Source organism: Loa loa, assembly GCF_000183805.2.
Source record: "Loa loa unplaced genomic scaffold supercont3.119, whole genome shotgun sequence".
NCBI lineage: Eukaryota > Metazoa > Nematoda > Chromadorea > Rhabditida > Onchocercidae > Loa > Loa loa.
Genome location: NW_018108299.1, coordinates 98,657 through 109,672, shown reverse-complemented (window position 1 = coordinate 109,672; position 11,016 = coordinate 98,657). Strand labels below are relative to the sequence as shown.

The 11,016-nt window shown below is 34.0% G+C and overlaps 3 protein-coding genes across 3 annotated transcripts in view; 1 reads left to right on the top strand and 2 right to left on the bottom strand.

Annotated features, from left to right (window-relative positions):
• Nucleotides 1–332: 332 nt before the first annotated feature.
• LOAG_00946 (hypothetical protein) lies at nt 333–2,676 on the bottom strand (the record flags this gene model as incomplete). Its single annotated transcript, XM_003136486.1, has 5 exons — nt 333–521; nt 1,158–1,221; nt 1,342–1,391; nt 2,026–2,103; nt 2,539–2,676. 5 exons carry the CDS (start codon nt 2,674–2,676, stop codon nt 333–335), a joined length of 519 nt encoding a protein of 172 aa, XP_003136534.1.
• A 584-nt stretch (nt 2,677–3,260) lies between these two features.
• LOAG_00945 (hypothetical protein) lies at nt 3,261–10,174 on the top strand (the record flags this gene model as incomplete). Its single annotated transcript, XM_020445601.1, has 25 exons — nt 3,261–3,353; nt 3,448–3,576; nt 3,686–3,805; nt 4,039–4,179; nt 4,338–4,445; nt 4,550–4,672; nt 4,816–4,992; nt 5,093–5,203; nt 5,453–5,773; nt 5,885–5,987; nt 6,171–6,320; nt 6,412–6,518; nt 6,744–6,835; nt 6,919–7,036; nt 7,152–7,229; nt 7,338–7,463; nt 7,629–7,695; nt 7,775–7,890; nt 8,106–8,214; nt 8,319–8,453; nt 8,521–8,694; nt 8,851–9,002; nt 9,220–9,474; nt 9,703–9,899; nt 10,081–10,174. The coding sequence occupies 25 exons, from the start codon at nt 3,261–3,263 to the stop codon at nt 10,172–10,174; spliced, it is 3,396 nt and encodes a 1,131-aa protein (XP_020303958.1).
• Nucleotides 10,175–10,348: 174 nt separating this feature from the next.
• The window catches only part of LOAG_11591 (import inner membrane translocase subunit Tim13), a 2,216-nt gene continuing 1,548 nt past the window's right edge, over nt 10,349–11,016 (bottom strand). The window contains exon 3 of the mRNA XM_020448380.1: nt 10,349–10,903. Coding sequence (XP_020301471.1) covers nt 10,807–10,903 — 97 coding nt within the window. The 3' untranslated portion in view covers nt 10,349–10,806. The remainder of the gene's footprint in view (nt 10,904–11,016) is intronic.

The following is an 11,016-nucleotide window of genomic DNA, read 5'->3' as shown; positions in this document are numbered from 1 at the left end:
GATCCAACCTCCCTTGCTCTCCTCTTTTTACATCAATTGATTATGCTGAATGTCCCAACATGTTTGATAGAAATTCAGAAAGTTGATTAAACATCTTCCTGTTTTAGTCAAAAATTGCCATTTCATATATTTCGTTTAGGGAATGTGTTCTATTCATGACAGAAAAAAACATGAAATGTAGATTGATAAATGACTGTCGAGGTTGAAATGTGATTAAATAAGTGATGATATGATTAACATGAAAATTTTTTAACTGACTTCTGATTTCAAAAAAACAATGCCAATAATTAAAATTTTGATTGTGGAAATAATAAATCGAGGTTTCGAGAATATTAGAGTATTTTTTCATCTAACTCATCGTCTAAAGTTGGCTCGTCGTTCGTTTCATAGAGGACACATTTTTTCTCCGTAATTTTAACATGCAATTTTGGATCGGTAATTGGCTGCAGAGGTTTGAAATCATCCATTTCATGAGCAGATTTCATTTCTTCTATCTCTTTATCTATTTTCAATTTACGATTCTATAAGGAAAACGATGAATAAAGAAGAAATAGATGCAGTTAGAACTACGAAATTTCAATGAAATTGGTCAAATATGGGACGATTTAGGTGGCATGACAATTTCTCTTGTCATCTTTTGTATCTCTATGCTCACATTATATATCCACAAGTGGAACTCTTTGGAACTCAAATAATTGTCATACTGATCGATTAACCCATAAAGTTTAGCTAATTAAGTTCAAGTCATTGCTTATTTAAGTTAATGTGCATGTCAAAAAGTCTTCGATTTTCTTGTTTTAACTTCAGAAGTATACAATTGTTTCGGGAAATCGAAAAAGTTGAATTTGAAATTCACTCAGTAAGAGTTACAGTAGACTGTATTATAACTAAAAGAGAGAAAGAGTCTTTCATAAATTACTCTCAATTTCACTCAGGAAATAACTTCAAATCTACTATTAGTCTACTGATGACTTGGACACTAATAATGCTTTGATATGCCAATATGCAATAGTGTTTACTCAGTATGCTAGCAGCTTCCGTAGAATACATTCATTTGTCATTGATTTTGTCGCGCATAACTTTAAAGATGCTTGAATTGGAGTTTTTCAAGAAAAAAATTCAATGATTGCAAAGACTTCGTTACATCTATCAAATACCTTCACTATTTCATCCAAATTGCCTAGACATTTTACGTTTGCCGTTTCTACAATGTCTTCTTTGCTGCAAATGATAGTATTTAGCAGAGATTAGCTGGAAGAGTTCAAAGTTAAATTAATGTAGAATGTTCATCAAATTCGAAAGCTTCAAATTAAAAATATAATACTTTTACTCCTCACTTACTTTCTATCACTGCCGAATTCCTCCTCTTGGGTTGCTTCTAAATCCTTTTTCTGCAACAACAGAAATATTTAACACTTTTGTAGTATCCAACCTTCCAGACAAACTAGTGGCCCATAACTTCTTCGGATGATAAATCTGAGAGCTTTTGAGATTTGCATCTTTTTGAGTTATGATGAAATTCGGACAACATCATTATGATTTTATAACTATTGCAATTACTCGAACAATCTTTTGTCAGTCCGTGAAAAATTCGAAAGCAAAGATATAAAATTTTGAATTACTTCATCTTCGTTCAATAGATTTATTACAAACCTTTTTAAATAATCCGGTAACTGTGTTCGAGATTTTCTCTCTCATTGTCTGTAAAGCATTAACCCTTTTCCAACCTTACAATTACAAACTTATTCAACTCTATGACTTGATATTATTTTTTAGCGACAATTTTTAAAAATCATAAAATCTCTTACATACATAAAAGAACAAAAGGAAACGCTTTAGTTGTTGGAAAGCAAAAAGGAAGGAGAATAAGATTTGAATGACATATGGAAATGTTAAAATCGGCTACAAACTTAGAATTTTACATAATTGAAGATCTGAATATAGAAGGCGATTTGCATAGAGAAAGCCATTTATGCTTGAATACTCATAACTTTTATGAGTAATTTTTAAAAAAAATTCAAATACCGCTTCTTTCGGTGCACTATTTTTCTCGATTTTGACCACTTTTGTTACTACTTTTTTGTCTATTATTTGCTTACTTTTCTGAAATTTCATGATATACCGATTGCAAAATAAAAGATTTTTTCCTTTCTTCCAGTTTTATGACACCAGTCACAGGTCATATAATTATTGTTTTAACATAAAACACATTTTGGAGACAGAAAAGCTCAAGGTTTCCAATCAAAAAACTGCAGAAACAAGAAGCATATACAATGCGTTCTAGGAATACGAAGAATAAGTGATGAGGGAAAAAGGTTAATTTGAGATCGAATATCAGAAACAGTTTGTTGTGGAGTTTAATAGTGTTCAAAAAGAATCAAAAAAATTGAGCTAGATGCTTCCTTCGTTCTCATCCTTGTGATTGGTTTTTCTTTGACTCATCTCTTTGTTTTGTAATTCCGGAAAAAACTTGAGCTTACTGAGTGTCACTTGGTAAGCACATCCTTCGATTATCACAAGAGTCAGATCTGTACGAACCGTTTGGCTAACACCGCTTTCTGTGGAATTGGTCGCAATATGTGGTTTGGATAAATCTTCCCTTTTTAAGGAGCCATGTCGTACTGAACTTACAGGTACTTTTACTATCCTTTTCACCAATTTTCGCTTACAGCACATTTGTGAATGAAGTAAAATTATTAAAACAACACATAAGCTCTTTGCCACTTCACATATTGCATTTGGCAGTTCTGCAACTGACGTATAATATTTGAATAAAATATCGAATGGTTAATACTCCTCAAGTGTTGTAAACTGTGTAAAAAGAATTTGAATCTGGCGGAGAATATGATAAAAATGCTTCATTCTAAGCATTCTAAGCAACAGATATACAGAGAAGAGAACGAGATTAATTCCAATGCCATGGAACGTGATGTATATTGCTTTTAGAAAACTGTTGGCATGAGATGATGACTGATACATTTAACATCACACACCTTTCACTGAACCAGCTTTCAGGTCCATTCGCAAAGCAGCTCCCTATGTCACCTTTGAGGATGGCAGGAGATGTAAGGGTAGCTACTTTGAGACAAGAACGCCTCCAACCAAGCACAGCCTTACTTCTTCGATTACAAAAATGAAATGAAATATTACTTCTACTTCCCGCTTTTATACTTAACTTATACTAAACTGCTGGAAAATCCATCTGAGAAAAGAGAGAAGCAGTCAATTCATAGAAGCTACATTGAATTTACCCATCGAGTATGACCAGGCTGAGACACCAGAGTTTCATAATCGGACGGCAACTACTCGTTTGTTGCACAGCGCTCAGTTTTGCCGTTGTTTGTGATAGACATGTCAGTAAAAGTGTGAGGGAAGGAGATGATGAGGAAGGCGGGGCGCAGCGAGAAGGAGAGGAGTAGATAGTGCTACAGTTTGGGAGATGCCCAGGTTTGCAAAGCTGAACTGGAGAAAGGCAAAGATTTAAGAGGATTGACTGGGACGGAAGAACTTCGAAATATTTCTAATGAGGTTTTGATGTGGTGTGACGAGTTATTGCTAGATTCAAGTTACTCCCTGGTCCATACCATTTACCATCTACGTTCTATTTCCATTTGTTAACGTTATATTTAATTTCTTTCTGTTAATTTGCTTGATTAAATTTATGTATTTAACTTAAGAAATTTAGGTGTTATCAAATATGGTAAGAACGAAGTTGGATAATCGGATTAGAATCCTTATTGAAAATGGAGTTGCTACGGGACATCGTTCGTTGTTTGTTATTATTGGTGACAAAGGGAAGGATCAGGTCCCGTTTCATTTTTTTTTTATTATCATAATTTTTTTTATTATCATATTTTTTTACTGTCGGAAACTTTCATTTCTGCAAAAGTTAAAAAGTGATTTAGCTACAGCAGTTTTAGTAACCTTCTTCTTTAGGGAATGCATATGGAAATGTGTTTTTGAAGCGCCAATCTGAAAATCTCATTCATGCCTTAATTCAAATTCGAAGTTGTTTATGTTATCTTCTTTACGCTGTAGGTTGTCATCCTTCACCATTTATTATCAAAAGCAACGGTTGCTGCCAGGCCTTCTGTTCTGTGGTGCTATAAAAAAGAGCTCGGATTTACTTCACATCGTAAAAAACGAATGAAAGAGTTGAAAAAAAAATACGAAATGGTCGTATGGATATAAAGGTTGTTTCATGTCTATTTTGAAGAACTCTGAAGATTTAAGCAGTAGAATTCGAAATTGAACTTTTTTTTTTACTGGAGGATGGAACTTTGACTTATTCGAGATAACAATTTTCTCTTACCCTCGGATACTCTAAATTGTTTTAGGACAATGATCCATTTGAATTATTCATTTCTTCAACACACATCCGTTACTGTTATTATGCTGAAACACATAAAATCCTTGGCAGTACTTTTGGAATGCTCATACTTCAGGTTTTCGTTATTACTGTTTCAAAGTACTTTCTATTTGCTATATCAAAATTTTTTTGCAGTTTGTTTTTTTTCTTGAATTGAAGTTTTGCTAATATTTTTTTTAGGATTTTGAAGCTATTACACCGAATCTTCTAGCTCGAACTATTGAAACGGTTGAAGGGGGTGGCTTGATTGTACTGTTACTAAAGAGTGTCAACTCTTTGAAGCAGTTATATACGATGGCCATGGTAATTTCTTTTTCTTTTGAAAAAAGTAGAACTTTCCATTACATCACTTCTTGTGCCATTAAAATTATCTTTTTTAGAGGAATTTGATTTCACTCTTTTCCTTGGCGTTTAGTTTTTAATATATAATGTAAAGGGATTTTGAGGATGTCCACAGTCGTTTTCGTACAGAATCTCATTCTGAAGTGGTTCCCCGTTTCAATGAACGATTTATATTGTCTTTGGCAAGTTGTCGCAGTTGTGTAGTTGCGGACGATCGCTTAAATGTTTTACCACTATCATCTCATGTCTTAAAAATTGAGGAAGTCCCTGCAAGTTTTAAGGTATTTGCTCGTTTTGTTCCCTGAATATGATTTCGAGGTTGATACAAAACTTGGACCAGCATGAAGCATAACTGTTTTAACTGAGAAACCTTTTTTGCAGAACAAGCTTAACACGCAAGAAGAGGAATTAGCATCCCTGAAGAATTCACTAACCGAAACTAAACCATTGAGTTTTTTGCTGAACAAATGTAGAACATTGTGTCAGGCAAAGGTGTACTTTTTCAAGTTTTTCCCACTTAGTTTGATTTATTGACAGATCTCGCCGTTGGATTACTTATCAGAAATTTTGAGTAGTTTTGGATTTCCTGCACTCAGCATTCATCCGAATTTAAGTGGAAGAGTACAACAAACGAATATAGTTATTTTCAAACCTTGTCTGGAAAGTTTTTTTTCTTAATATTTCAGACCTTATCTGAAAGGTTTTTTTCTTAATATTTTATACATATCCTTAATATTTCAGACTTTGTTACGACTTCTTGACGTAATAACTGAGAAAACGTTGCAAGTAACATGTTGCATAACTGCAGCTCGTGGTCGGGGTAAATCGGCTGCCCTTGGATTAGCCATAGCAGGTGCTGTTGGTTTTGACTATGCGAACATATTTGTAACTAGTCCGGCACCTGATAATCTGAAAACATTATTTGAATTTGTCGTCAAAGGTTTGGAGGCTATGAATTATGAAGAACATACGGATTTTGAACTGATCCAGTCAACAAATAAACAATATAACAAAGCCTTGATCCGAATCAATATTTTCAGAGGTCATCGACAAATCATTCAGGTTTGGAACTGCTAAGAACTGCTCCTGAAAAATCACTTTCTCAACTTCACGTTACTTTATGTCTAAATAATAAAAAATCTGTTTCAGAAATCCATGATTAATTTTTTTCAGTATATTGATCCTCAAGATTCGGTTAAATTATCGCAGGCTGAACTAGTAGTAATCGATGAAGCTGCTGCCATTCCATTACCAATCTTGAAGGAGCTAATTTCAGGTACGTTGCTTCTCATGAAAGCTATTTACATCATTTCAGGATCCAAAAAATTTGTAAAAATCATTTATCTAAAATAAAGGACTCTATAAATAGCATTTCTTTTTGCCTCTCAGAAACGTCTAGAAAACCATGAATGTCAAGATTTTCTTCAAAGATTTGCGCTTTTTGACTATATACTTTTAGGACCATATCTTATTTTTCTCGCCTCAACGATCAGCGGTTATGAAGGAACTGGGAGATCGCTCTCATTGAAATTGATGCAGCAACTTCGTGAACAAGCAGCTGGTTTGCTGAAAAATGATAACAATGAACAAGTGCTAACTGCTATGAAAGGTTTGTTTTTTTTCTAATGAATACTTTGGATTGTGCGAGATGAAATTCGGACTTTACTTTTTGTATTATTACAAATTTGGATACTTTTTAGGACGTGCATTACATGAATTGGTTCTCGAAGAAAGCATCAGATACAAGCCAGGAGACCAGGAAAGTTTTATGGATTATTTGATTATATTTACTCTTTTATACCATCCTGTTTTCTTTTCCGGAGAATGGATCGGGATGATAGAGATCATCTTTCATCTTTTTTCTGATGACATCGTCCTTTCTCCTTATTCTGGTCACGTTATTACCTGAGCCAGCTATTTCTTTCCAACTCACTATAGATGATTTGTTTTTTTTTATATTATATTTCAAGAAACCTTGCTTTTATCTGAATAATTCCAATTCAAGAGAATTTTCAACCAATTTTCGTTTTAGATTGAAACTTGGTTAAATCGTGTTTTATGCTTGAATGCTTGCAGTGCACATCGACTGGTGGCTGGAATGCCACCACCCAAAAACTGTCAATTGTAAGTTCCAAAACATTCGTGTATGGAATCTCAGAGTTTAATTTTCCATAGAGTATCCATATGTTTTTTTTTTCTCGGTCCAGGTTATATGTTAATCGCGATACTTTGTTTTCCTTTCACAAGGCTTCCGAAACTTTTCTTCACAGTATTATGGCCATATATGTGTCAGCACATTACAAAAACTCGCCTAACGATTTGCAGGTATGATTTCACCAGATTTCTTTGAGTGCTTAAATAGTTTATTTTTTAAATTCATTTCAACAAGGTTTGAATTCTGATATTACGATTCGCAGCTATCGAACGTTTTTCATTGTAGATGTTGTCGGATGCTCCAGCACATCATTTATTTGTTTTGGTGGGACCAATTAACGAAACACAAGCACAACTTCCAGAGGTTTATTGCTTGTTTTCTTTTTTGCTTGCATATTTTGAAACCGAATAAACAAGTTTTTTCTGCTTCATATTGTTTAAATTCTTAAAAAGCAAATGTAGTGTAATACAGATTCTGGCAGTTATACAAGTAGCGATGGAAGGTGTCTTATCTTCTGCAACGGTATGCGATAATATGGGAAGAGGAAAAAGAGCAGCGGGTGATTTGTTGCCGTGGACAGTATCGCAGCAGTTTATGGTATGATGTTTCCTTAAATGAGTATAAAGAATATTTATTTGTGTTACGAAATTTGCAATAGTTTTCAAACTTTCAAATTACATCTAGTTCATGGAATGAAAGTTAAAAATTTAGGTTGTTATCCTGTTCCACTTCCGCTTATTGTGAAAACTGTTAGATTTTCAGGATAAAGAATTTCCAACGTTGAGCGGAGCAAGAATTGTCAGAATAGCAGTACATCCTGATTTCCAGTGTTAGTTAATTCATTCTCACATATTCATGATTTTCTTTGTATTGGTGAGGAATATGGCATTGACGATCACGTGTTTTAGCACTGGGATATGGTTCACGAGCTCTTGAATTACTTCTGGAATATTATTATGGGGCAGTTCCATGCTTAAAAGAAGGAACAGATTTTAATATAGAAGCAAATGCTAAACACATCGAGGTAATCAGCTGTCTTAATAAGTGACTGTTAGGACTATCCTGCCATTCAGAACTAACGATATTGGTTAAAATTTCGTATTGAGCACGGTAATTTTGTTTCAGATTATGATTCCAGTAATCAGACCATTCCATTTAGCTTAGACCTTCACTGATCAGGTTTACACTGACTGTTAATTCATCCGAGATGACAGTGAGAAAATAATGAATACTTTTTAGAATCCTGATGCATTGGTATTGCTGGAAGAAGTTATTGAACCACGCGCTGATTTACCACCACTTCTACATCGTTTAAGTGAACGGCGTGCTGAGAAATTGGATTATATTGGTATTGCATGTCGTTCTCGATTTCAGATTTTAAAATGTTGCGACTCTGATGCCATGCTCAGTCATCAAGGAATGCTTAAATATTAGTTTACTTGTTCATTTTAGGTGTTTCGTTTGGGTTAAATTTACCTTTGCTCAAATTCTGGAAGCGTGCAGGGTTTGTCTTGGTCTACCTCAGGCAATCTGTTTGTGACCTCACTGGTGAACATACTTGCGTTATGCTAAAGGATATGAATAAAGGTATATCTTATTTCCTTTTTTTGTTCCTAAATACATTTCCTTCATTCAAAAAAAGTAACTTTTATAGATGAGGAAGATTTGAACGAAGGTACTGCTTCTTGGCTCTCGTTATACTGGACTGAATTTCGACGTCGAATTTTGCGTTTGTTTGGATTTGAATTTAACAAATTTTTGCCGCAGATGGCTCTCAGTATTCTTCAGCTGAAAAATAATGAGATCGCAAAGCAATGTAAAAGAGAGGGTAAATTATTAAATCATTTGAATTACCAAATTCTCTAATGGTGTGAGATGTAACACCACTAGTTTTCGATTAAGTAGATGAAAGAATTGCTTCTCGTCTGTTGAAGGATTTATAACTGGATAAAAATTTTTGATTAATTGCAAAATTGCTTTTTAGTTTGGGCCAGAGAAAAAATTGGATCATTTCTTTCAAACGGTGATTTATGCCGATTATCTCAGTATGCACGGAACATGATCGATCATCATCTGATCACTGATATATTACCAGTACTTGCTTTATTGTATTTCGAAGAACGATTCGATGAGAAAGTTGGTGGAATATTAATTTTCTTATATTTTATTGTAAATGGGGGAATCAGAATAGCTTTCCGTAATCTTAGTAAACATTTTCTTTTTTCTTGACAAGAATAGGAAAAAAGGGAAGAGCAGAAACATGGAGTACTGGTAGAGGCAGTAAAATATTCTGACCGCGTACATTTTGCTGCTTCCTTCCCACACTGATTGATTTTAATCGATTTCATTTCAGGTGAAACTAAGCAGTGTACAAGCTGCAATTTTGTTAGGTATTGGACTGCAACATAAAACGGTGGATATTTTGGCAACAGAACTTGAGCTACCTGCTAATCAGTTGTTAGCTTTATTCAACAAAACTATTCGAAAACTTTCTGAATACCTCGATCAGCTTTGTATGGATGCCCTACGGCAAGAAATTGATGGTCAGGAAATCAGTGAGCGTTCAGTTGATGTTGGTTCAATGCAGCCTGTTCCAATCTCTCTTGATGTAAGTTTTATTCGTTCAGTTCCTCATATTATAAAGTCAATGATTAAAATAGAAAAGTGATGTCATCTTATCTTTTGAGGCTCTGAGGTCGTGTTCTCATATATACTGCAAAATTCCAAAAAAAAAAATTCATTATATTATAGTTCGGAAATCACCTTGGGAATATTAAAAGGATTATCATCTTTGTCCTGGAATAGTTTTATGGATGCATAATTTTACTGTGTATAGGATGAGCTTCACGAGATGGCTGTAGAAATCAGAAAAAGACAAGATAGAGATCGAGTGAGAATGAAAGAAGAAATAGGTCGGGAATTGAAGCAGTATGCAATCAAGGGAAGTGAAGATGATTGGATGAGTGCTTTACAGAGTACCAATTTAAAGACATCCAAAAAAATTGGCACCATCTTATCAGTTAAATCATCAAGGTAAATTCGAGAGATTTTTGAATTGTAAGTAGGGAGAAAATTCATTGCTGCAAAATCAATTTTCATTGGGAGCATTATATTCGAGTCTTCCACGGATTTATGGCTATTTCAAGAACCATTATAATATATTGAGAGACTCCAGGACCTTAATTACCAATGTTTCTGTGATGAATTATTTCAGGACCGAATCCAAAAGTGTTGACCATGAATTACTTAAAGAAACAAACAAGTTCGCCAATCGGAAAAGAAAGAGGAAATCCAAAGATTTTAAATGAAGTTAGATTCCGAAAGAGGCACCAAAACCCAGGTGGTCAAGAAACTGGTTTTTTGTTCTCCCTCTAAATTGCAAGTGTTAGATCTTGACTGTATAACGACGAAATGAAATTCACGGGTGTCCTGTCTTTTGTTTTCTTGTTTGCCTCAGTTGTTGTGAAGTTTGATAAAGTGGTAAAGTTTCTACGAGAAAACATTTTAAGTTGCAGTTGTTACACAGCAGCGCAAAGATGTGCAATTAAGATCTTTACAATTTAAGATAACATCCGAACGTGAAAGCAATTGGAGCGAATGGGATATAATGATAACAAGTTATAAACAATATAATTAAACTGTTGCAACGAATTAGCATGGTTTTTACCTTTTATATAAATTCTTAATGTAATAATCTGTACGACGAAATAGAAGATGAACAAAATCCATGAGAGCGAAGTAGAAAAAACCACCATCGACTAGTAAAGAGACACATCTTCATAGTCAGCATATGATATCAAAAGTATACTTGTCTTCTATTTGTCAAATAATTCACTGGATGCTTTCGAATTTGTAAATAATCTCAAACGTAACATTTAAACAATAAGAAATAAGAAATGCTACAATAAACATAGATTATCGCTAAGGAAATCGTGTTGCATTACGTCATTCGTGTGGAAGTGGCTATTTCTTCTTGAACACGTTTTTGTAATGTTTGTGAGACCAAGTTATACGTTTCCATGAAGCGATCCATACACCTATAAGAAAGGAAAATCATAGCGATGCTGAATGTTCTAAGAACATAATGGACCTCAGTAAACTAGTATATACATATATATATATATATATATATATATATATATATATATAT